Source organism: Pristiophorus japonicus, chromosome 8 (assembly GCF_044704955.1).
Source record: "Pristiophorus japonicus isolate sPriJap1 chromosome 8, sPriJap1.hap1, whole genome shotgun sequence".
Classification (NCBI taxonomy): domain Eukaryota; kingdom Metazoa; phylum Chordata; class Chondrichthyes; family Pristiophoridae; genus Pristiophorus; species Pristiophorus japonicus.
This window is the reverse complement of record NC_091984.1, coordinates 159,755,212-159,781,796: the sequence shown is the minus strand read 5'-3', so window position 1 is coordinate 159,781,796 and position 26,585 is coordinate 159,755,212. Positions and strand designations below refer to the sequence as shown.

The 26,585-nt window shown below is 46.0% G+C and overlaps 1 protein-coding gene across 5 annotated transcripts in view; it reads left to right on the top strand.

Annotated features, from left to right (window-relative positions):
• rabgap1l (RAB GTPase activating protein 1-like) overlaps positions 1–26,585 on the top strand; it is a 626,729-nt gene that overhangs the window by 415,458 nt on the left and 184,686 nt on the right. For all 5 annotated transcript variants that reach the window (XM_070887463.1, XM_070887462.1, XM_070887464.1 and 2 more), the window contains 2 exons: positions 12,752–12,877; positions 25,092–25,235. In XM_070887463.1, coding sequence (XP_070743564.1) covers positions 12,752–12,877; positions 25,092–25,235 — 270 coding nt within the window. The remainder of the gene's footprint in view (positions 1–12,751; positions 12,878–25,091; positions 25,236–26,585) is intronic.

Below are 26,585 nucleotides of genomic sequence, written 5' to 3'. Positions count from 1 at the left end.
GAGGGGCCAAATGGCCGACTCCTCCTATTTCTTATGTTATGTTCAGAGGAGGCTTCCTTGTCTTCTCTTTATTGAGCGACGCAGGAGGAGCGTGCATGTGGCTGTGCAGGATATTGGGCTTCTCCTCGATTGCACACACACACACGCGGCTTCGTGGGCACCCTATTTCAGTGGTGAGAAGTACCATAATCGCAAAGCGTACCACTCACTTAATGCGCAATTGGAGAGCACTTCGCCTACCTGTACCTCCACCAGGTGCAGTGTGTTTGGCAGCTCTGCACTTCATGCTGGTGAATTCCTCCTATCCTTCAAGCAGTCATAATGCGCCTATCCTGCGCTAGTTCACTGAGCCAGCAATCTTCCAGCCACCGCGTCAAACCCAAGGGTGGCTGCTTGGCGACCAGGGCTATCTGCTCTACACCTGACCGATGACTCCCCTCCACAATCCCACCGCTTGTGGCCAGCACTCAAATAATGAGAGCCACGAGGAATGTCATCGAGCAGACCATTGGGGTGCTGAAGCAACAGTTCCGCTGCCTTGACCGCTCGGGAGGAAACCTCCCGTACTCGCCGGAGCGGGTGTCCAAACTCGTAGTTGTCTGCTGCATCCTCCAGAACTTGTCCATTATGACGGCGCAGCCCTTGCCTCAATGGGTTCTGAAACCATCTCGGGCAGAAGAGGAAGAGGCAGCTTTCACATCCATGTTCTGGAAGGGCTGTCCATGAGCATATCATCAGACTCCGGTTCCCCTGAATGAAACCCCAGATCCCCATTGCTCAACCATCCCTCTGTTACACAACATCACAGCCTCCCTCCTCTTGCCAACAATGCTGAAATGAAAGCCACCACAAAACAAATATTCCAATCAAATTTATAAATCACATCAATACATGACATAACAAAGTCAATAATCGCCCTTGTGCATTCCCTTTGTGCCTGTCATCCGTGTGCCTTTGCCTGACCTAGTGCTCCTAGGGGCCATAAAAGGAGCAGCGAGCGGCGGCCGCTGGACAGCGTGGCGACGTGCCACTTCAAGGTGCAGGAGGGCAATGGCAGCGAAGAGGGACATAATCAAGGTCCAGGTCGGTAATTGGAGTCTGGGCAGGTACAGCAGGAGCGGCAAGGTCGGGTCGAAGGAGCGGCGAGAGATTGTAGAGGGATGTGATCGGGGCCCAGGAAAGGCGTGAGTTCGGGGCCAGAAAAAACATAGAAAATAGGTGCAGGAGTAGGCCATTCGAGCCTGCACCGCCATTCAATATGACCATGGCTGATCATTCCCTCAGTACCCCACTCCTGCTTTCTCTCCATGGAGGGAGCATTTTAACTTGGGGTAGAAATTGTTGGGGAGTTGGAAAAATAATGGCATGTACTCAGATTGACAGGCTGTATATACTTGGCTTGTATATAAGAGGCGAGGGCCCAGGGGCAGCACAGGCCAGCCCACACTATGATATGTGTGCGCACTAGGTCCGTGCAGCAGAAATCATCGCACAGACTCCAGGATCTGCACAAAGCCCTGTGTAAAGTTGGTGCTGGACTCCTACAAGCAGAGCTGGGCTCCAGTCGTCTTGGTTAATCGTTGCCACTGGACCAAGACCTAGCTTTGTCAAGCCCGTGTGGTGGCTGGTGTGCAACGGCCACCTCACGTTAAAAAAATCCACGCACAGGCATCTTTCACCCTTTAGGATGTAGTTTGGGATCCGGAATATTAGGTCCTTCATTGAAACACCTGTGAACTCATCCCTTTTTGGCGTGGAAACAAGTCGTCCTCGTTTCAAGGGACTGCCTATGATGATGATGCTCCTATGAAGTGCTACCCCATTGCTGGTGAAAGGCTGATGACGTTCCGTGGGGGAGACAGCAGATGGTTTTGCAGGACGACATCGATCAGCTCTGGGCTTAGAAGAGCCGGCAGCGAACTGCACCACCTCAGCCTGGGCAGCAGCAGTCTGGGCTGGCTGGCTGACAGGCAACAGTAGGGGCACTGGCAGAGTGGCAGGGGTGGGAGGACGGGTTCTTGCTCCATGGAGGCACTGCCACTCCCCTGGAGCGGCTCCTCACCAATCCTAGTAATCTGTTGGAGGACAGATTGTTGGATTACTGTGACACCCTGCAAGCCCCTTTCAACAGTCTGAGCTTCCACTGCAGCACTTAGACGTTGGATCGCTTCCACTAGTGCTGCAATGGAAGCTGAGGCATCGGCCATCAGACGCTGCATTGTGGCTGGGTTCACAAATGCGCTAATAGAGTTGCCTCCATGCTAGAAATCATCGCACAGACTCCAGGATCTGCACAAAGCCCTGTGTAAAGTTGGTGCTGGACTCCTACATGCTCCTTGACAGTTGTAACGGCTGTCTCGCTCCTTTTCGCTTTGTTGTTTTAAACGTCGAATTACCCACACTCTGTTGTAGTAAAGGCAGGATCAGGTCTTTTATTTAAACATTCATACTAAACAAACCAGGTATACTTCACAAGCCAACTCTCTGCTGGCAAAGGCGGCTCTCCAAGAATTGATACACCTTTCGAGATTCCAGTGTGTGTTGTCCAGTATCTAAACTCTCATCTTTATACTAAAAAAAACCTTTGAACTCTTATTTAGACCATTAACATGCAGATGATGTAGAATTGTCCTGAAATCACAGCTAACTGCTTTCTGAATTACTTTACACAAACCAGATTATTTGACATACAGATGTCATCAAATAGTAACAAGGTACACTCAAATACAGACATACAGACAGTGATCTGCTACTCATTATCCCAAAGTCAAGCCTCACTGCCATAAATCGACTCCCACCATGAAGTACTGTAAACATCCAGGTGATCAGAACGTCACATTTAATGGCGAGGTGGCTCCGATCGTATCGCAGCCTCTTTCGATCCAAACTTCCAATCTTCCTGTTTCTTTAATCCAAACTTCAATCTTCCAACTTTCAACCCTCCAGACCGTGCTGAAGCAAAGAATTCAGAAATGCGGGCCTGCGCTCCCACAACAGTGACAACACGCTCTCCGCCAGGCCTGCCAATGCATCAAGTATTTCTGTGTGCACACCCATCACCCTTCTTCTGTAGGCCGCCCCATCACGGTCTTCTTCTGAATCCTCTGCAGCAGAACTCGTGCAACCATGCCCTGCAGGGAGCTGGCACCTGTGCTACCATTCCTCCTGCCCTGGCTACACGCCACTCGTGTCCGGTGACTCACCACGTGCAGATCCTGCCTCCATACTACCCTCTAAAGTACGCGCAGTGCCAGTCTCTTCACACCCAGCTGCACATGCTGTTTAAGAGGTGCAGACTCCCTTTAAGAAGTGGAGGCTAGCTTTAATTGGAGTTAGCCTTGCACGAACCTGGGCCCCCTGTTGGGCGTTCAGCCACTCCGCAGCGTGTTCAGCAGCGGACTGCACATTGCAATCAGCGGGCAGCAAGAAGGTCGCGGGCTGCCTGCATTCCATTTGTAGCCCAGAGGACTGCCACTGCCCAGGGAACTGTGCTCCAGATTGCCATTGGGAAAGGAAAAAATCCAAAAAAGAGAAGTATCTTGTAGTTAGTGTATTCCATAGAAACTGGGCTGACACTCCAGTGCAGTACTGAGGGAGTGCTGCACAGTCGGAGGTGCCGCCTTTCGGTTGAGATGTTAAACCGAGGCCCCGTCTCCCTTCAGGTCGACGTAAAAAGTCCCACAGCACCGATTGAAGAAGAGTTAGGAGAGTTCTTCCTGTTACCCAGCCCAACATTTATCCCCCAACCAACATCACTAAAACAGATTAACTGGCCATTATCGCATTGCTGTTTGTGGGAGCTTGCTGTGCGCAAATTGGCTGCCACATTTCCCACATTACAACAGTGACTACACTCTGAAAGTTGGCTGTAAAGCGCTTTGGGACATCCAGAGGTCATGAAAGGCGCTATATGAATGCAAGTCTTTGATTGTAATGGGCTTTACCCAAGATGCTCTTTCGGATCCACTTTTGCTCAACCCATGCCTGCTTTGAAAGGAGTTTCTGTTTGACTGGGACCTCTGATGTGTTAAATGAAATGCAGCGTTGAGAGGAGAGAGGGTGGAAACAATCTTGGCACCCGCTGGGTGATAGACAATTGGGTTTGTGCAAAGTAATTGGGTAAATTATTGTCAGCTACCTCACTGGTCGGGATATGGAGTGCCACAGTTGGACTTAATTCCTCCTCTTATTCCCTGTATCCTTCAGTTAATAACATCCAGATTCATTTCAGCTGAACCTGCGATAAGACAAAATCCAAGATATGATAGCAGCAGCTCATTAAAGCCACCAAAGCAATCAGCAGCATATTACGAGGGGCCCGTGATTCAATTTACCACCTCCCATGCCCTTGTGATTTTAATTCCACATAGTTTTTCACGTCCCCAAACCGAAACATTTAGCTGCGAAGGAAGGGCCTTGGGAGACCTGGTTATCGAGTGCACCTGCACCATTGTCACAAGCTACAATTTTCTCAGAACAGTACAAACATTGTCAAAAGAAACCATTACAGAACAGAGGCACATACTTGCCTCTAGTATACTGGGGACGTCCCCAACGCCGGGCCCTCTATACTGGGCTGCCCCCTATACTGAGTCTGTTCCACTGCACTGTGTACTCTCCAATATGAAAGGATAACATTCTGAGGCTGAACCAGGGGTGCACAGCCTCGGAAGGGGCGGGTATTGGGAAATCGGAACCACAACCTCAAGCACCAATTTACGACTTGTCCAATACCCATTATAATGAAGCCTTGGCAGTGGACTCAATAGGTAGTACTCTCGCCCTGAGTCCAAACATCATGGATTCAAGTCCCACCACAAAGACTTAATGTTCCCTCTAAGCTGCGTGCACAGCCTGAGACTGGGTTTTCTGTTGTTAAATTTCACACACGTATGGAACTGTGAATGGGCTGCGCACCCAATATAAAATGACTGGGAGCATTTGGACTTGAGTAGAAGGTCTTGGCTGACTCTCCAGTGCAGTACTGAGCGGATATTACACTGTCAGAGGTGCCACCTTTGGAATGGAACGTTAAACCAAGGCCCCATCTGGCCCTTCGGGTGGACATAGAAGATCCCATGGCACTATTTTGAAGAAGAGCAGAGGAGATCTTCCCGGTGTCCTGGCCAATATTTATCCCTCAACCAACATCACTAAAACAGATTATCTGATGAGTTATCTCACTGCTGTTTGTGGGAGTTTGCTGTGCAAAACAGAACGCAGCATTTACCTGCACTTCAAGAAACTTCATTGACTGGATATGTTCTCAGAATGTGAAAGGTGCTATATAAACATAAGACCTTTCCTTTTCCTTTCAATTGATGGCTCCACTGCCTAATTCAGAAAATGCCACACAGCAGAGGCACATTGAGGTGCAGTGAGTCATATAATTAGCTACTGGATGATTCAAGAGCTTTTTTTTTTCGTATGTCTCAAAGAGATATGTGGTCAGGAAGACTGGGATTCTGCTCAATCTGCAGCCTTTGCAGGCAATGTCCCTAATAAGTGCTTCGATTGAAATGAGTCTGGTCTCTCTGAAACCAGACAATTTCAGGACCACTCAGATCACAGGAACCTCAGAGCCAGAAGTGGGCCATTCAGCCCCAAGAGCCTGCTCCGCCATTCAACCAGATCATGGTAGAGTTAACCTCAAATCTGCCACCAAGCTCATGGTCTACAGGGCTGTAGTAATACCCGCCCTCCTGTATGGCTCAGAGACATGGACCATATACAGTAGACACCTCAAATCGCTGGAGAAATACCACCAACGATGTCTCCGCAAGATCCTGCAAAGCCCCTGGGAGGACAGACGCACCAACATTAGTGTCCTCGACCGGGCCGACATCCCCAGCATTGAAGCACTGACCACATTTGATCAGCTCCGCTGGGCAGGCCACATTGTTCGCATGCCTGACTCCCAAAGCAAGCGCTCTACTCGGAACTCCTTCACGGCAAACAAGCCAAAGGTGGGCAGAGAAAATGTTACAAGGACACCCTCAAAGCCTCCCTGATAAAAGTGCAACATCCCCGTTGACACCTGGGGGTCCCTGGCCAAAGACCGCCCTAAGTGAAGGAAGTGCATCCGGGGAGGGCGCTGAGCACCTCGAGTCTCATCGCTGAGAGCATGCAGAAACCAAGCGCAGGCAGTGGAAGGAACGTGCATGCAGCAAACCTGTCCCACCCACCCCTTCCCTCAACAAACTATCTGTCCCACCTGTGACGGGGACTGTGGTTCTCGTATTGGACTGTTCAATCACCTAAGGACTCATTTTTAGAGTGGAAGCAAGTGTTCCTCGATTCTGAGGGACTGCCTATGATGATGATAGAGTTAGATGAAGAAGGGTGGGAGGAGCACAAGTTAGGCCGAAGGGCCTTGTTTCTGTGCTGTACATTCTATGTAATGGTTTCTTTCTTGGTTACAAGACGCAGGATTTTAACAGAACATTACTCTTCAGTCTTGTTGGCAGCTATTTTGCTGGCACCAATCACCCAGTTGCTAAGAGTTGGAATTGAAGCTTCTATCTCAGACCCATATCCCAGCGTGCTGAGATCAGCCAAGTGTCAACACATGCCTTTGATTTGATGGAACTCGAGGTTCATTTTACATGGATTCACTTTATAGGAAAGATGTGATTGCACTAGAGAGGGTGCAGAGGCGATTTACGAGGATTTTCTGGACTGGAGAATTTTAGCGATGAGGAAAGATTGGACAGGCTGGGTTTGTTTTCTTTGGAACAGAGGAGGCTGAGGGGAGACCTTCTTGAGGTGTATAAAATTATGATGGGCCTAGATAGAGTGGATAGGAAGGACCTGTTTCCCTTAGCAGAGGGGTCAAAACTAGGGGGCATAGATTTCAAGTAATTGGTAGAAGGTTTAGAGGGGATTTGAGGGGAAATATCTTCACCCAGAGGGTGGTGGGGATCTGGAACTCACTGCCTGAAAGGGTGGTAGAGGCAGAAACCCTCACCACATTTAAAAAGTACTTGGATGTGTACTTGAAATGCCGTAACTTGCAGGGCTACGGACCAAGAACTGGAAAGTGGGATTAGGCTGGGTAGCTCTTTGTTGGCCGGTGTGGACACGATGGGCCGAAATGGCCTCCTTCCGTGCTGTAAATTTCTATGATTCTATGATAGAATTTCTGTCTCTCTGAATGAACAGTATATCTCCATGGTGCAAAAGCCCAGGCACAGTTGCGATGATCTGCTGCCAGTCAGTATGCCTTAGATGGAGAACTCAGCCCTCCTGAAATCCATGAACCACGAGTGGCCCCATTCTCTATATCCTGAGACTTTGCAGCTGAAAACGCTTTCTGCAGGAGTCAGAATGTGGCAGCAGTTGAGACACTGTGGATGATTCACTCTGACCCTGTTAAACCATGTTGAGCTGGCCACAAGGAGCCACATGGCAGCAGCTGAGGAGAGGCCTTGATTACAAATTAAATGGAGTGTGGGTACCAAACCTGTGTGCCTTTATTCTGGAGCACCTTGTGGAAAGATATATTGGAGGGGGTGCAGTGCAGATTCACCAGAGTGATAGCAGGACTCAAAGGGTTAAATTATGAGGACAGGTAGCACAAACTTGGCTTGAGTTTAGGAAATTGAGGGCTGATCTAATCGAGGTGTTAAAGTAATGAAAGAACTCAACAGGGATAGATACAGAGAAACTATTTCCTCTTTTGGGGAATCAAGAACAAGGGGGCACAATCTCAAAATTAGAGCTGGCCATTCAGGAGTGATATCAGGAGCACTTTTTCACACAAAGTAGTGGAAATACAGAACTCTACTCCTCTTCCCAAAAGCTATTGAGGCTTGGGGGTCAATCGAAACATTCAAGACCGAGATCGCTAAATTTTTATTAGCTAAGGGTATCAAAGTAAATGGGGTTGAAATATAGATCAGCCATGATCCGATTGAATGGCGGAGCAGGCTCGAGAGGCTGAATGGCTTACTCCTGTTTCGCTAAAAGGGGCAGAAAACGCTAGTGGGTGTTGTGTACAGACCACCAAATAGTAGTAGTGAGGTTGAGGACAACATCAAACAAGAAATAAGGAATGTGTGCAATAAAGGTACAGCAGTTATCATGGGCGACTTTAATCTACACATTGATTGGGCTAACCTAACTGGTAGCAATGCGGTGGAGGAGGATTTCCTGGAGTGTATTAGGGATGGTTTTCTAGACCAATATGTCGAGGAACCAAACAGGGAGCTGGCCATCCTAGACTGGGTATTGTGTAATGAGAAGGGACTAATTAGCAATCTTGTTGTGCGAGGCCCTTTGGGGAAAAGTGACCATAATATGGTAGAATTCCTTATTAAGATGGAGAGTGACAAAGTTAATTCGGAAACTAGGGTCCTGAACCTAAGGAAAGGTAACTTCGACGGTATGAGGTGTGAATTGGCTAGAATAGACTGGCAAACGATACTAAAAGGGTTGACGGTGGATAAGCAATGGCAAACATTTAAAGATCACATGGATGAACTTCAGCAAATGTACATCCCTGTCTGGAGTAAAAATAAAACTGGGATGGTGGCTCAACCATGGCTAACAAAGGAAATTAAGGATAATGTTAAAGCCAAGGAAGAGGTATATAAATTGGCTAGAAAAAGCAACAAACCTGAGGACTGGGAGAAATTTAGAATTCAACAGAGGAGGACTAAGGGTTTAATTAAGAGGGCGAAAATAGAGTGCGAGAGGAAACTTGCAGGGAATATAAAAACTGACTGCAAAAGCTTCTATAAATATGTGAAGAGGAAAAGATTAGTAAAGACAAACGTAGGTCACTTGCAGTCGGATTCAGGTGAATTTATAATGGGGAACAAGGAAATGGCAGACTAATTGAACCAATACTTCGGTTCTGTCTTCACGAAGGAAGATACAAATAACCTTCCGAAGGTACTAGGGGACAGTGGGTCTAGTGAGAAGGAGGAACTGAAGGATATCCTTATTAGGCGGGAAATTGTGTTAGGGAAATTGATGGGATTGAAGGCCGATAAATCCCTGGGGCCTGATAGTCTGCATACCAGAGTGCTCAAGGAAGTGGCCCTAGAAATAGTGGATGCATTGGTGATCATTTTCCAACAGTCTATCGACTCTGGATCAGTTCCCATGGACTGGAGGGTAGCTAATGTGACACCACTTTTTTTTAAAGTAGGGAGAGAGAAAACAGGTAATTATTGACCGGTTAGCCTGACATCAGTAGTGGGGAAAATGTTGGAATCGATCATGAAGGACAAAATAGCAGCGCATTTGGAAAGCGGTGACAGGATCGGATCAAGTCAGCATGGATTTATAAAAGGGAAATCATGCTTGATGAATCTTCTGGAAATCTTTTGGGGATGTAACTAGCAGAGTGGACAAGGGAGAACCAGTGGATGTGGTGGATTTGGACTTTCAGAAGGCTTTTGACAAGGTCCCGCACAAGAGATTGTTGTGCAGAATCAAAGCACATGGTATTGGGGGTAATGTCCTGACGTGGATAGAGAACTGGTTGGCAGACAGGAAGCAGAGAGTAGGGATAAACGGGTCCTTTTCAGAATGGCAGGCTGTGACTAGTGGAGTGCCGCAGGCTCAGTGCTGGGACCCCAGCTCTTTACAATATACATTAACGATTTGGATGAAGGAATAGAGTGTAATATCTCCAAGTTTGCAGATGACACTAAACTGGGTGGTGGAGTGAGCTGTGAGGAGGATGCTAAGAGGCTGCAGGGTGACTTGGACAGGTTAGGTGAGTGGGCAAATGCATGGCAGATGCAGTATAATGTGGATAAATGTGAGGTTATCCATTTTGGGGGCAAAAACACGAAGGCAGAATATTATCTGAATGGCGGCAGACTAGGAAAAGTGGAGGTGCAACGAGACCTGGGTGTCATGGTTCATCAGTCACTGAAAGTGGGCACATGGTAAAGAAGGCAAATGGTATGTTGGCCTTCATAGCTAGGGGATTTGAATATAGAAGCAGGGAGGTCTTACTGCAGTTGTACAGGGCCTTAGTGAGGCCTCACCTGGAATATTGTGTTCAGTTTTGGTCTCCTAGTCTGAGGAAGGACGTTATTGCTATTGAGGGAGTGCAGTGAAGGTTCACCAGACTGATTCCAGGGATGGCTGGGCTGTCATATGAGAAGAGACTGGATCAACTTGGACTTTATTCACTGGCATTTAGAAGGATGAGAGGGGATCTCATAGAAACATATAAGATTCTGACGGGACGGGACAGGTTAGATGCGGGAAGAATGTTCCCGATGTTGGAGAAGTCCAGAACCAGGGGACATAGTCTTAGGATAAGGGGGAGGCCATTTAGGACTGAGATGAGGAGAAACTTCTTCACTCAGAGAGTTGTTAACCTGTGGAATTCCTGCCGCAGAGAGTTGTTGATGCCAGTTCATTGGATATATTCAAGAGGGAGTTAGATATGGCTCTTACGGTTAAGGGGATCAAGGGGTATGGAGAGAAAGCAGGAAAGGAGTACTGAGGGAATAATCAGCCATGATCATATTGAATGGCGGTGCAGGCTCGAAGGGCCGAATGGTCTACTCCTGCACCTATTTTCTATGTTTACAACACACTGTCTCAATGTGCACCCACATCAGTCATTATGTACAACTAATAAATACATAGTGGCCGAAATTCGGTCCTTCCGTGTTTGAGGTGGTGACACAGGCTGAGTGTTAATTCTAAATCCAAGCAGTAGGTGCCGCCTCAAACTGCAAAATTCAGTTTTGCCGCCTAAAGATGAGAGAGCAGCGCTAAAAGTGGTGTCGCACATTCATCCTCAGGTGCCAACGGAGCGGGAACTCAGGAGGCCCACCGAATTTCCCCAGGGTAGGCTGCCGGCATGCCAGATGAAAATTTTAAAAAGTTTCCAACAATTTCCCTCACCCACACTTCCTCACTGGTCCCATTAATACATAAATCCCCCAAAAAATAAACATAACCACATGCCTTGATCCCTGGACACTCCCGCCCCGGGACCCCCAATGTCCCACCACCTTTCCCAGGCTGTATGGACGCCTGCCGGTAAGGCCACCGTACTCACCGAATATCGCAGCGGCGGCGGCAAGGGGGCGTTGCACGCTGGATGATGTCACCACGTGGGTGGCAGCCGAGCGCGCAGCGGTACTTCTTGCCGCCGCCCCCACCGCCCAACTACACGTACCGTGAGCCGAGAAACCCGGTCGCCGCCGACGGTAAGGACTTAGCTGCCCGTTAGCTGCCCCTCTCCGGCGGTAATGGGCGGCGTTAGAAACCGAATTTCTGTCCCATAGTACCTTGACCGATTCTGGCCACAAGGGGCTCACACCTGGCAGTCTGAGCTGTCACTATTCGAGCCACTTCCCAAATGAAACTCGGAACAAATAGAAATCGGCATTTTCCAAAGAAAGACAGACTTGCCCTTGACAATCACAGGACGACCCACAGTGCTTTACTGCCAATTAAGTTCTTTTGAAGTTCTGTTGTACGGTAGGAAACCCAGCAGTCAATTTACGCACAGCAAGCTCCCACACAAAGCAATGTGATAATGATCAGATCATCTGTTTTACTGATGTTCGTTGAGGGATAAATATTCTTTTTGACACCAGGTAGATCCCCTCCCACCCCTGAACTTCTTCAAAACAGTGCCACGGGATCTTTTATGTCCACCTGAGAGAGCAGACGGGGACTCAGTTTAACATCCTCCATTTTTTAAATGATGAGAGATTGGGAAATGTTGGTGTTCAGAGGGACCTGGGTGTCCTTGTACACAAATCACTGAAAGTCTACATGCAGGTACAGCAAGCAATTAAGAAAGCAAATGGTATGTTGGCCTTTATTACAAGAGGATTTGAGTACAAGAGTAAAGTTGTCTTATTGCCATTATAAAGGGCCCTGGTGAGACCGCACCTGCTGTATTCTGCACAGTTTTGGTCTCCTTACCTAAGGCAGGATATACTTGCCATAGAGGGAGTGCAACGAAGGTTCACCAGACTGATTCCTGGGATGGAGGGATTGTCCTTAGGCTTGGCCTATATTCTCTCGAGTTTAGAAGAATGAGAGGGGATCTCATTGAAACATACAAAATTCCTACAGGGCTTGATAGGGTAGATGCAGTGAGGATGATTCCTCTGGCTGGGGAGTCTAGAACCAGGGATTCCAGGGATGGCTGGACTGACATATGAGGAGCGACTGGATCAACTGGGCCTTTATACACTGGAGTTTAGAGGGATGAGAGGGGATCTCATAGAAACGTATAAGATTCTGACGGGACGAGACAGGTTACATGCGGGAAGAATGTTCTCGATGTTGGGGAAGTCCAGAACCAGGGGACACAGTCTTAGGATAAGGGGTCGGCCATTTAGGACTGAGATGAGGAGAAACCTCTTCACTGAGAGGGTGGTGAACCTTTGGAATTCTCTACCCCAGAGTGCTGTGGAGGCTCAGTCTTTGAGCATATTCAAGACAGAGATCGATAGATTTTTGGATATTAAGGGAATCAAGGGATATGGGGGTAGTGCAGGAAAGTGAAGTTGAGATGGAAAATCAGCCATGATCTCATTGAATGGCAGAGCAGGCTCGAGGGGCCGAATGGCCTCCTCCTGCTCCTAAAGACAGCACCTGACAGTGCAACCTTCTGACTCAGGCGAGAGAGCTATTTCTGAGCCATAGCTGACAACATAGGCACCATGGATGATCAAGCACGTCAGTCTGTTCTGTCCTTGGGGCTCCGGGGGTAATGCATGGCTTCCTGATGTGTGGAATGAATGGCTTTTCACAGATGCCAGAGGAGCAGGCGTTCTGTGTCTTGGTGAAGATCATGTACGATTACGGTCTCCGAGAGCTCTACAAGAACAACTTTGAGGATCTGCATTGCAAGTTTTACCAGCTGGAGAGGCTACTCCAGGTAAGCACCCTGTACAAACCAAATTTAGGTTCAATTTGCATAGAACTACATAGCATGTACAGCACAGAAACAGGCCATTCAGCCCAACTGGTCAATCCCGGTGTATATGCTCCACCCCAGCCTCCTCCCACCCCTCTTCATCTAATCCCATCAACATATCTTTCTATTCCTTTCTCCCTCATGTGTATCAGCTTCCCCTTAAATGCATCTGTGCTATTTACCTCAACCACTCACTGTGGTAGCGAGTTACACATTATCGCCATTCTCTGGGTAAAGAAGTTTCTCCTGAATTCCCTATTTGATTTATTCGTGACTGTCTTTTTGTATGGCCCTGAGTTTTGGTCTCCCCATGTGGAGAAATCTTCTCGTCGTCTACCCTAGCAGGTCACCCCTCAGCCTTCTCCTTTCTGGAGCAAAGAGCCCCAGCCTGTTCAGTCTTTGATGATAAGTTATAACCTCTCAGTTCTGGTATCATCCTTGTAAATCTTTTTTGTGCCATCTCCAGTGCCTCTACGTCCTTCTATAATTTGGAGACCAGAACTGTACACAGTATTCCAAGTGTGGTCTAACCAAGGTTCCTTACAAGTTTAACATAACTTCTCTGCTTTTCAGTTTGATCCCTCGAGAAATGACCCCAGTGCTTCTTTTATGGCCTGCATCCCTACTTTTAATGATTTGTGAACATGTACCCCCAGATCCCTCTGTTCCTGTAACGCATTTTGACTCTTATTTTGCAAGGGGTATGTGGCCTCCTTATTCTTCCTAATAAAATGTACCATCCCCACATCTATATGGAAGTTAATTTGCCAATTACACGCCCATTCTGCAAGTTGTCTTGTATTTTGTTACAGTCTTCCTCAGTATTAACTATAATATTTGGATGCAAGTTTTTTCATTCAAATCGATATCCAGGCTTTCTCTGCAGTGACACATGGAGGTAGATTTTCAAACTTACCACCTGGATGTAGAGCTGATGCTACGGATCATGTGCACTAAAACCGCCTATTTCCGCCTCCGTAACATCGCCCGACTCCACTCCTGCCACAGCTCATCTGCTGCCGAAACTCCCATCCGTTCATTTGTTACCTCTAGACTTGACGATTCCAACATACTCTTGGCCGGCCTAGTACTGAGCCCTGCAGAACCTTAATGGATACAGCCTTCCAGTCACAAAAACACCCATCAACCATTACTCTTTGCTTCCTGCCTCTGAGCCAATTTTGGATCTAACTTGCCACTTTATCCCATGGGTTTTTACTTTCGTGACCAGTCTGCCATGTGGGACCTTATCAAAAGCCTTGCTAAAATCCATATAGACTACATTGTACGCACTGCCCTCATCGACCTTGCTGTGAAGCACCTCGGGGCGTTTTACTACATTAAAGGCGCTATATAAATACAAGTTGTTGTTAATTGAAAAAGTGCCCGGTTTTCTTATCCATTGAGATAGTTGAAAGTGAAACTGGAGAGGTTTCTATAACGGGCGGGCGAACCACAGCCCCTGTTAACACCGATAGGTTGAAGCACAACCCCCATCATGTTGAAACTTAGACTGTGCTCTCCTGCTCTCTCCCATCTAGACTGGGACCAGTCGTTCACTTTGGTTTACTTGAAAGACTGTAATTTTCACACTTTCCACAACCTCAGGATGTCCCAAAGCACTTTGCAACCAATACGATATTTTTGAATGGCAGTAATGTTTTTCATGATGTCAGTTGAGGGATAAATATTGGCCAGGGCACTGAGGAGAACTCTCCGTCCACCTGAGAGAACAGAGGGAGCCTCACTTTAATGTTTCTTAAAGATGGCATCACCCTCAGTACTGCACTGGAATGTCAGCTAAGATTAAGGCTCAGGTTTCTGGAGGGGGGTTTGAACCCACGACCTTCTGACTCAGAGGCAAGATTGCTACCCATGGCTGACATCTCTTCTAAGATGCTTAATCTGAAGCCGTAATGCAGGAGTGGAGATAGGAAACATAAGAAATAGGAGCAGGAGTCGGCCATTTGACCCCTTGAGCCTGCTCCGCCATTCAATAAGATCTTGGCTGGATTCAGCTCCACTTCCCTGCCCGCTCCCCATAACCGTTTACTCCCTTATCGTTCAAAAATCTGCCTATCTCCACCTTAAATATATTCAATGACCCAGCCTCCACAGCTCTCTGTGGCAGAGAATTCCACAGATTTACAACTCTCTTGAGAGAAGAGATTTCTCCTCATTTCAGTTTTAACTGGGCGATCCCTTATTCTTAAACTATGCCCCCCAATTCTAGATTCCCCCTCGAGGGGAAACATCCTCTCTGCATCCACCTTGTCAAGCCCCCTCAGTATCTTATATGTTTCAATAAGATCACCTCTCATTCTTCTAAATTCCAATGAGTATAGGCCCAACCTGCTCAATCTCTCTTCATAGGTCAACCCCTTCATCTCAGGAATCAACCTGGTAAACCTCCTCTGAACTGCCTCCAATGCAAGTATATCCCTCCTTAAATAAAGAGACCAAAACTGTACTCTAGGTGTGGTTTCACCAATATCCTATACTGTATCAGTATAGGGAGACAGAGGAAAACAAAAAGGAGACGAAAGCAAAAGATAGAAAGGAGATGAGTAAAGACAGAAAGGAGATGAGTAAAAGTGGAGGGCAGAGAAACCCAAGGCAAAATACAAAAAGAACCACTGAATGTAAAGGGGCTGCAGGAGGGGTCAAAACTAAAAATCATGGATTAAAAACTAGTATTAAAACACTCTACCTAAACACACGCAGCTTTCGAAACAAAGTAAATGAGTTGACGGCACAAATCATTACAAATGGGTATGATTTGGTGGCCATTACAGAAACGTGGTTGCAAGGTGGCCAAGACAGGGAATTAAACATAGAGGGGTATCTGACGATTCGGAAAGATAGACAAGAAGGGAAAGGAGGTGGGGTAGCTCTGTTAATAAAGGATGATATCAGGGCAGTTGTGAGAGACGATATTGGCTCGAATGAATAAAATGTTGAATCATTGTGGGTGGAGATTAGAGATAGCAAGGGGAAAAAGTCACTGGTGGGCGTAGTTTATAGGCCCCCAAATAATAACTTCACGGTGGGGCGGGCAATAATCAAGGAAATAATGGAGGCATGTGAAAAAGGAACGGCAGTAATCATGGGGGATTTTAACCTACATATCGATTGGTCAAATCAAATCGCACAGGGTAGCCTGGAGGAGGAATTCATAGAATGCATACGGGATTGTTTCTTAGAACAGTGTGTCACAGAACCTACAAGGGAGCAAGCTATCTTAGATCTGGTCCTCTGTAATGAGACAGCAATAATAAACAATCTCCTAGTAAAAGATCCTCTCGGAATGAGTGATCACAGTATGGTTGAATTTGTAATACAGATTGAGGGTGAGGAAGTAGTGTCTCAAACGAGCGTACTATACTTAAACAAAGGGGACTACAGTGGGATGAGGGCAGAGTTGGCTAAAGTAGACTGGAAACACAGACTAAACGGTGGCACAATTGAGGAACAGTGGACGACTTTTAAGGAGCTCTTTCATAGTGCTCAACAAAAATATATCCCAATGAAAAAGAAGGGCGGTAAGAAAAGGGATAACCAGCCGTGGATAACCAGGGAAATTAAGGAGAGTATCAAATTAAAAACCAATGCGTATAAGGTGGCCAAGGTTAGTGGGAAACTAGAAGATTGGGAAAATTTTAAACAACAGCAAAGAATGACTAAGAAAGCAATAAAGAAAGGAAAGATAGATTACGAATGTAAACTTGCGCAAAACATAAAAACGGATAGTAAAAGCTTTTACAGATATATAAAACGGAAAAGAGTGACTAAAGTAAATGTTGGTCCCTTAGAAGAGAAGATGAGAAGGGGGATTTAATAATGGGAAATGTGGAAATGGCTGAGACCTTAAATAATTATTTTGCTTCAGTCTTCACAGTGGAAGACACAGAAACCATGCCAGAAATTGCTGGTCACAGGAATGTGGGAAGGGAGGACCTTGAGACAATCACTATCACTAGTGGGGGTAGTGCTGGACAGGCTAATGGGACTCAAGGTAGACAAGTCCCCTGGTCCTGATGAAATGCATCCCAGGGTATTAAAAGAGATGGCGGAAGTTATAGCAGATGCATTCGTTATAATCTACCAAAATTCTTTGGACTCTGGGGAGGAACCAGCGGATTGGAAAGCAGCTAATGTAACGCTGCTGTTTAAAAAAGGGGGCAGACAAAAGGCAGGTAACTATAGGCCGATTAGTTTAACATCTGTAGTGGGGAAAATGCTTGAAACTATCATTAAGGAAGAAATAGCGGGACATCTAGATCGGAATAGTGCAATCAAGCAGACGCAGCATGGATTCATGAAGGGGAAATCATGTTTAACTAATTTACTGGAATTCTTTGAGGATATAACGAGCATGGTGGATAGAGGTGTACCGATGGATGTTGTGTATTTAGATTTTCAAAAGGCATTTGATAAGGTGCCACACAAAAGGTTACTGCAGAAGATAAAGGTACGCGGAGTCAGTGGAAATGTATTAGCATGGATAGAGAATTGGCTGGCTAACAAAAAGCAGAGAGTCGGATAATTGGGTCCTTTTCGGGTTGGAAATCGGTGGTTAGTGGTGTGCCACAGGGATCGGTGCTGGGACCACAACTATTTACAATATACATAGATGACCTGGAAGAGGGGACAGAGTGTAGTGTAACAAAATTTGCAGATGACACAAAGATTAGTGGGAAAGCGGGTTGTGTAGAGGACACAGAGAGGCTGCAAAGAGATTTAGATAGGTTAAGCGAATGGGCTAAGGTTTGGCAGATGGAATACAATGTCGGAAAGTGTGAGGTCATCCACCTTAGGGAAAAAAAACAAAAAAAGGGAATATTATTTGAATGGGGAGAAATTACAACATGCTGCGTTGCAGAGGGACCTGGGGGTCCTTGTGCATGAATCCCAAAAAGTTAGTTTGCAGGTGCAGCAGGTAATCAGGAAGGCGAATGGAATGTTGGCCTTCATTGCGAGAGGGATGGAGTACAAAAGCAGGGGAGGTCCTTCTGCAACTGTATAGGGTATTGGTGAGGCCGCAACTGGAGTACTGCGTGCAGTTTTGGTCACCTTACTTAAGGAAGGATATACTGGCTTTGGAGGTGGTACAGAGACGATTCACTAGGTTGATTCCGGAGATGAGGGGGTTACCTTATGATGGTAGATTGAGTAGACTGGGTCTTTACTCGTTGGAGTTCAGAAGGATGAGGGGTGATCTTAGAGAAACATTTAAAATAATGAAAAGGATAGACAAGATAGAGGCAGAGAGGTTGTTTCCACTGGTCGGGGAGACTAGAACTAGTGGGCACAGCCTCAAAATACAGGGGAGCCAATTTAAAACCGAGTTGAGAAGGAATTTCTTCTCCCAGAGGGTTGTGAATCTGTGGAATTCTCTGCCCAAGGAAGCAGTTGAGGCTAGCTCATTGAATGTATTCAAGTCACAGATCGATAGATTTTTAACTAATAAGGGAATTAAGGGTTATGGGGAGCGGGCGGGTAAGTGGAGCTGAGTCCACGGCCAGATCAGCCATGATCTTGTTGAATGGCGGAGCAGGCTCGAGGGGCTAGATGGCCTACTCCTGTTCCTAATTCTTATGTTGTTATGTATCAGGACTTCTCTGCATTTATACTCTATCCCCCTTGCAATAAAGGCCAACATTCCATTTGCCTTCCTGATTACTTGCTGTACCTGCATACTAACGTTTTGTGTTTCATGCACAAGGACCCCCAGTCCCTCTGTGCTGCAGCATTTTGTAAGTTCTCTTCATTTAAATAATTTGCTATTTTATTTTTCCTGCCAAAGTGGATAACCTCACACTTTCCCATATTATATTCCATCTGCCAAATGTTTGCCCACTCAGTTAACCTGTCTATATCCTTTTGGAGATTCTTTGTATCCTCCTCACGCCTTGCTTTCCCACCCATCTTTATATCATCAGCAAACTTGGTTACATTACACCCTTCATCCAAGTCATTAATATAGATTGTAAATAGTTGAGGCCCCAGCACCGATCCTGTGGCACCCCACTAGTTACCGTTTGCCAACCGGAAAATTACCTATTTATCCCAACTTTCTGTTTTCTATTAGCCAATCCTCTATCCATGCCACCCAACCCCATGTGCAGTAACCTTTTATGTGGCACCTAATCAAAATCCAAATACTGCTTCTCCCTGCTCGTTACATCCTCAAAGAACTCCAGCAAATTTGTCAAAAATGATTTTCCTTTCATAAAACCATGCGGACTCTGTTGATTGAACTATGCTTTTCCAAATGTCCTGCTACTGTTTCCTTAATAATGGACTCCAGCATTTTCCCAATGACAGATGTTAGGCTAACTGGTCTATAGTTTCCTGCTTTCTGTCTGTCTCCTTTTTTAAATAGGGGCGTTACATTTGCGGTTTTCCAATCTGCTGGGACCTCTCCAGAATCCAGGGAATTTTGGTAGATTGCAAGCAATGCATTCACTATCTCTGCAGCCTCGTATTTTAAGACCCTAGGATGCAGGCCATCTAGTCCAGGGGACTAATCCATCTTTTAGTTCTATTATTTTTCCGAGTACTTTTTCTTTAGTGATAGTGATTGTTTTAAGTTCCCCCCTCCCTATAGCCCTTTGATTATCCATTATTGGGATGCTTTTAGTGTCTTCTACCGTGAAGACCGATACAAAATATTTGTTCAAAGCCTTTGCCTGTTCCCCATTATTAATTCCCCAGTCTCATCCTCTAAGGGACCAACGTTTGCTTTAGCTAGCCTCTTTTTATATACCTGTAGAAGCTGTTTTTTATATTTCTTGCTAGTTTACTCTCATAATCCATCTTCTCTCTCTTTATTATTTTTTTCGTCGTCCTTTGCTGTTTTTTAAAAAATTTCCCAATCCTCTGGCCTCCCACTAATCTTGGCAATATTGTATGCCATTGTTTTCAATTTGTTACCATCCTTTATTTCCTTAGTTAGCCACGGATGATTCTCCCTTCTCTTAAAGTCTTTCTTTGTCACTGGAATATATTTTTGGGGAGAGTTATGAAATATCTCCTTCAATGTCTGCCACTGCTCATCAACTGCCTTACACTTTAATCTATTTTTCCAGTCTACTTTAGCCAACTCTGCCTTCATACCTTTATAATTGCCTTGATTTAAGATCAGGACACTGGTTTGAGATCCAATTTTCTCACCCTCCAACTGAATTTGAAATTTAAACATGCTATGATCGCTCTTTCCTCGAGGATCCTTTACTGTGAGATCATTCATTATTCGTATCTCATTACATAGTACCAGACCTAAGATAGCCTGCTCCCTGGTCGGTTCCTCAACGTACTGTTCAAGGAAACTATCTCGGATACACTCTATGAACTCTTCCTCAAGGCTACCTTAGCCTATTTGATTTGTCCAATCAATATGAAGATTAAAATCGCCCATGATTTCTTACAAGCCTCCATTATTTCTTGATTTATACTCCATCCAACAGTGTAGCTACTGTTAGGGGCCTATAGACTGTGCCCACCAGTGACTTCTTCCCCTTATTATTCCTTATCTACACCGAAACCGGGCCAATAACATTCTGAGCCAATATCATTTCTCACTACTGCACTCATATCATCCTTTATTAACCGAGCTACCCCACATATAAAAACATAAGAAATAGGAGCAGGAGTAGGCCATATGGCCCCTCGAGCCTGCTCAGCCATTTTATACGATCATGGCTGATCCGATCATGGACTCAGCTCCACTACCCTGCCTGCTCCCCATAACCCATTATTCCCTTATCGGTTAAGAAACTGTCTGTCTATGTCTTAAATTTATTCAATGATCCAGCTTCCACAACTCTCTGAGGCAGCGAATTCCACAGATTTACAACCCTCAGAGAAGAAATTCCTTCTCATAAGTTTTAAATGGGCGGCCCCTTATTCTAAGATCGTGCCCCCTAGTTCTAGTCTCCCCCATCAGTGGAAACATCCTCTCTGCATCCACCTTGTCAAACCCCTCATAATCTTATACGTTTCGATAAGATCACCTCTCATTCTTCTGAATTCCAATGAGTAGAGGCCCAACCTACTCAACCTTTCCTCATAAGTCAACCCCCTCATCCCCGGAATCAACCTCGTGAACCTTCTCTGAACTGCCTCCAAAGCAAGTATATCCTTTCGTAAATATGGACCAAAACTGCACGCAGTATTCCAGGTGTGACCTCACCAATACTCTGTATAACTGTAGCAAGACTTCCCTGCTTTCATGCTCCATCCCCATTGCAATAAAGGCCAAGATTCCATTGCCTTCCTAATCACTTGCTGTATCTGCATACTAACCTTTTGTGTTTCATGCACCAGGACCCCCCAGGTCCTGCTGTTGTGCAGCACTTGGCAATTTTTCTCCATTTAAATAATAACTTGCTCTTCCATTTTTTTCTGCCAAAGTGCATAAGCTCACACATACCAACATTATACTCCATCTTGTGTCCTCCTCACACATTGCTTTTCCTCCCATCTTTGTATCGTCAGCAAACTTGGCTACGTTGCACTTGGTCCATCCAAGTAGTTAACATAGATTGTAAATAGTTGGGGTCCCAGCACTGATCCCTGTGGCACCCCACTAGTTACTGATTGCTAACCAGAGAATGAACCATTTATCCCGGCTCTCTGTTTTCTGTTAGTTAGCCAATCCTCTATTCATGCTAATATATTACCCTCAACCCCATGAGCTTTTATCTTGTGCACTAACCTTTTATGTGGCACCTTGTCAAATGCCTTCTGGACATCCAAATACGCCACATCCACTGGTTCCCCTTTATCAACCCTGCTTGTTACATCCTCAAAGAATTCCAGCAGATTTATCAAACATGTCTTCCCTTTCATAAATCCATGCTGACTCTGCCTGACCGAATTTTGCTTTTCCAAAGGTCCCGCTACTGCTTCTTTAATAATAGACTCCAACATTTTCCCAAACACAGATGTTAGGCTAACTGGTCTAAAGTTTCCTGCTTTTTGCTGCCTCCTTTTTTAAATAGGGGCATTACATTTGCAGCTTTCCAATCTGCTGGGACCGCCCCAGAATCCAGGCAGTTTTGGTAAATTACAACCAATGCATCCATAATTCCTGCCGCTACTTCTCTTAAGACCTTGGAATGCAAGTCACCCTTTTCCTTTCTGTCTATCCTTCCGAATTATCAAATACCCCGAATATTTAGTTCCCAGCCTTGGCCACCTTGCAACCACGTCTCCGTAATGACTATCAGATCAGACTCATTTCTATCTATTTGTGCTGTCAACTCATCTGTCTTGTTAAGAATGCTGCATGCATTCAGATAAAGAGCTTTTAATCTTATCTTTTCACCATTTTTCCTGCTTTGACCCCACTTTATAATACGCTCTTATCTTTTATACCTTCTGTCCCTTCCTGTCACACTCTGGTTATCATTTCCCCATCACTACCCTGCTCTATTGCCTTCTTCTTTCTCTTTTTAAATTTCTGCTCACCTGAACTCTGCCCCCCCCACTCCCCCACTATTTAGTTTAAAGCCCTCTCTACAGCCCTAGTTATTCAATTCGCCAGGACCCTAGTCCCAGCACGGTTCGAGTGAAGCCCATCCCAATAGAACAGCTCCCTCTTACCCCAGTACTAGTGCCAGTGCCCCATGAATTGAAACCCGTTCCTCCCACACCAGTCTTTGAGCCACGTGTTTAACTCCTTGATCCTATTTACCCTATGTAAATTTGCACATGGCTCAGGTAGTAATCCAAAGATTATTATCTTTGTGATTCTGTTTTTTTAATTTGGCCCCTAGCTGCTCATACTCCCTCAGCAGAACCTCTTTCTTTGTCCTACCTATGTCGTTGGTACCCACGTGGACCACGACAACTGGATCTTTCCCCTCCCACTCCAAGTTGCTCTCCAGCCCAGAGGATATGTCCTTAATCCTGGCACCGGGCAGGCAACACAGCCTTCGGGACTCACGCTCTCGGCTGCAGAGGTCAGTATTCCCCTAACGATACTGTTGCCTACCACTCCAACATTTCTTTTTATACCCCTCACGGTGCTGTGGTCAGTTTGCTCATCCTCCCTGCAGTCCCAACTCCCGTCCACACCGGGAGTAAGAGCCTCGAACCTGTTGGACAAGAGCAAGGGCTGAGGCTCCTCCATCACTACCTCCTGAGTCCCCATACCTGGCTCGCTTGTAGTCACACCCTCCTGTCTCTGACCATGGACCAAATTTGAATTATTTAACCTAAGGGGTGTGACTGCCTCCTGGAACACAGGGTCCAGGTAACTCTCCCCCTCCCTGACGTGTCGCAGTGTTTGAAGCTCGGACTCCAGCTCATCAACACGGAGCCGAAGTTTCTCAAGCTGCAGACACTTGCTGCAAATGTGGTCGCCGTAGACCTCAATGGGGTCCACCAGCTCCCACATGCAGCAGCAGAAACACATCACCATCTCTTAATTAATTAATTATATTTTGAATGTTTTGTTTCTTTAATCCTGGCTCTTAATTTAAACCAATGCCAAGAAAAAGCGAGAAATACTGACCAACCAGTCGCTTCCCTGCTTCCCTGTGACGTCACGCCTTGATTTTGTTGTACGTCTTGCCCTCCCAGGTCAGTTGGTGCTGTTCCCAGCCTCACTCTTTGTATCTCTGCTGGGCTGCAGTGTTTTCACGCTGGTCAGCGCTGCTCCTTTTATCTTGATGAAATTTTATGAAATGAAAGTTGTGTCCGAACCTGAATTTCCATGCATCATCATGGACCTATTGAAGTAATAAGCAGTGTATTGGAGGGTGATTGGCAGGACCGCTAATGGGGCTCTTTCAATAGAGGAAGAAAGGAAGTTGAATGACAGATGTGGGATTTACTGCAATTATTTGTGGAAATGAAGTTAAAAATAAGCTGGGCCTTTAAACTTTCTATTTTATTAATTTATTTAAATTATATAATTGGTACTGGGTAAATGGCCCAAGCTGTCTTACTAAAACTCTCTGGATGTGAAGGCCCGAGTATATATTTCCCAGGAAAATAAGTTTTAAAATTGTGAAGTTAGAAATTCGACAGAAATCTATCCACATAAAAGCTTTGGTACATGACCATCTCGCTCTCTTCCAGCCAATTTGCACAGAGCAAGCTCCCACAAATAGCAATGTGATAATAACCAGATAATTGGTTTTTCTCATGTTGATTGGGGTAAATATTGGCCAGGACACCGGGGATAACTCCCCTGTTCTTCATCCACCTGAGAGGGCAGACGGGCCTCGGTTTAACGTCTCATCCAAAAGACTGCACCTCCGACAGTGCAGCACTCCCTCAGCACTGCACTGGGAGTGTCAGCCTAGATTTATGTGCTCAAGTCCCTGTAGTGGGACTTGAACCCACAACCTTCTGACTCAGAGGCGAGAGTGCTGCCCACTGAGCCATGGCTGACTCACAGTTACAGATTGCTGTCACCCACTTGTCACACGGCAATAGTTGCAGAAGTCTGTCACGTTCTGTCACCTTCACATTCTGTGTCACTCTTTTAAAAACCAAAGTGTCAAAAGAGCCTGTCCGGAGAGCACAGCTTCGAATGAGCTTCTGGAGTCACACTTTAAAAAAATAAATCGTATAATGAATTTACTTAATTTAACATTGTACAAATGCAAAAACACAATGCGGTTCCTGCAAGTGGTGTAAAATCTCCTCACCCCAGACTTGTGAGGGTGCAACTTTCGATTGATGAAGCTTCATGTGTGAGTGTTTAACGGGCTGGTACCTCAGTCCCTCGGTCTGTGCTACTTTCAGCCATTTACAGTAACCGGGTTAATGATTATATAACAATAGCACAGACAGGAATGTAGTGCAGAGTCCGGGACTGCACTGCTTCGGTCCAATTCCTTCCTCACTGTCTCCTACCTCTGCACTCTGCTAATTGGCAGATACTTCTCTTTGTACAATATACCCAGCGACATCATTTAGGCTGAAGGAGTAACCAGACGAGCTCCTGATGATGCTGTACAACAGGCTATTCAATGATGTACAAGAGCAGACTGTGGTTCTCTGATATTCCACCCCCCCGCCCTGCTCCATTCCGAAACTTTGCTTTGTGCCACTTTGAACAATTGCCGTCCCACCAGTGGCCTGTACAGTGAGTGCCTGTTAGTTTGAGAGGTGTGTGTTGGAGTAAAGCCCCTGACTCTTGGTTTACTGTTTGCAGGAACAGCTGCCCGAACTCTACAATCACTTCTTGGATCTGAATTTGGAGGCGCACATGTACGCTTCGCAGTGGTTCCTCACGCTCTTCACCGCCAAGTTCCCACTCTGCATGGTCTTCCATATCATCGATTTGCTGCTCTCTGAGGTAACCAGGATCTTTACAATCATAGAAATTTACAGCATGGAAGGAAGCCATTTCTGTCCATCGTGTCCGCACCGGCCGACAAAGAGCTATCCAGCCTAATCCCACTACTTTTCAGCTCTGGGTCCGTAGCCCTGTGGGTTACGGCACTTCAAGTGCACATCCAAGTACTTTTTAAATGTGGTGAGGGTTTCTGCCTCTACCACCCTTTCAAGCAGTGAGTTCCAGACCCCCACCACCCTCTGGGTGAAGACATTTCCCCTCAAATCCCCTCTAAACTTCCCCCCCAATTACTTTAAATCTATGCCCTCTTGTTAATGACCCCTCTGCTAAGGGAAATAAGTCCTTCCTATCCACTCTATCCAAGCCTCTCATAATTTTATACTCCTCAATCAGGTCTCCCTCAGTCTTCTCTGTTCCAAAGAAAACAACCCCAGCCTATCCAATCTTTCCTCCTGGCTAAAATTCTCCAGTCCAGGCAACATCCTCGTAACTCTCCTCTGGTACCCTCTCTAGTGCAATCACAGCTTTCCTGTAATGTGACCAGAACAGCTCGCAGGACTCTAGCTGTGGCCTAACTAGTGTTTTATACAGTTCAAGCATAACCTCCCTGCTCTTGTATTCCATGCCTCGGTTAATAAAGGCAAGTATTCCATATGCCTTCTTAACCACCTTATCTACCTGGCCTGCTACCTTCAGGGATCTGTGCACCACCACTCCAAGGTACCTTTGTTCCTCTACACTTCTCAGTGTCCGGCGAGGGAGTTTGTATTTATCTGATCACAGGGGTGTGCCACCTGTTAGTCGGGCCAATATTGCCACCTAGTGACCTTTACATGAATATTAAAGTGAGATTACTCAGCAGGAAATGTTTGAACATCCTTAATAAATAAGCTGACGTTTGCATCTTTGCACGTATTGTGGAAATATTGAAATATTTATAGCTGAGTGTCCTATCCGCAGATGATGGTCAGCCTGGTTGAGGACAGCCCTGTCTGTGTTTCTCCCGACGCCGCCCTCCACCTCCACCTCCACCCCTGCAACGATGTGCTTTGCCCCTGCTCATCATCACCTTGAGCAATATATCAGCAACTGAGGGAGGAAATCTAACCCACGTTCCACATTGATAGTCTGATGCACAACTCCACTGCAACCCTGTGGCTGTGTGATGTTTTATAAAAAGCCACGGGGCTTTGGAACAATCATTTGCAGCAGTGCTACGTAAAATGAATTTGGGTAGTTGCCACCTCGTTCTCCGAGGTTGCAGGCACACAGTATTGAACTGTACTTAACGTTTACAACCTCCTTTGAAAAGCCACTAAGGGTGAATATTATGACCTGTCGTTTTCTGAA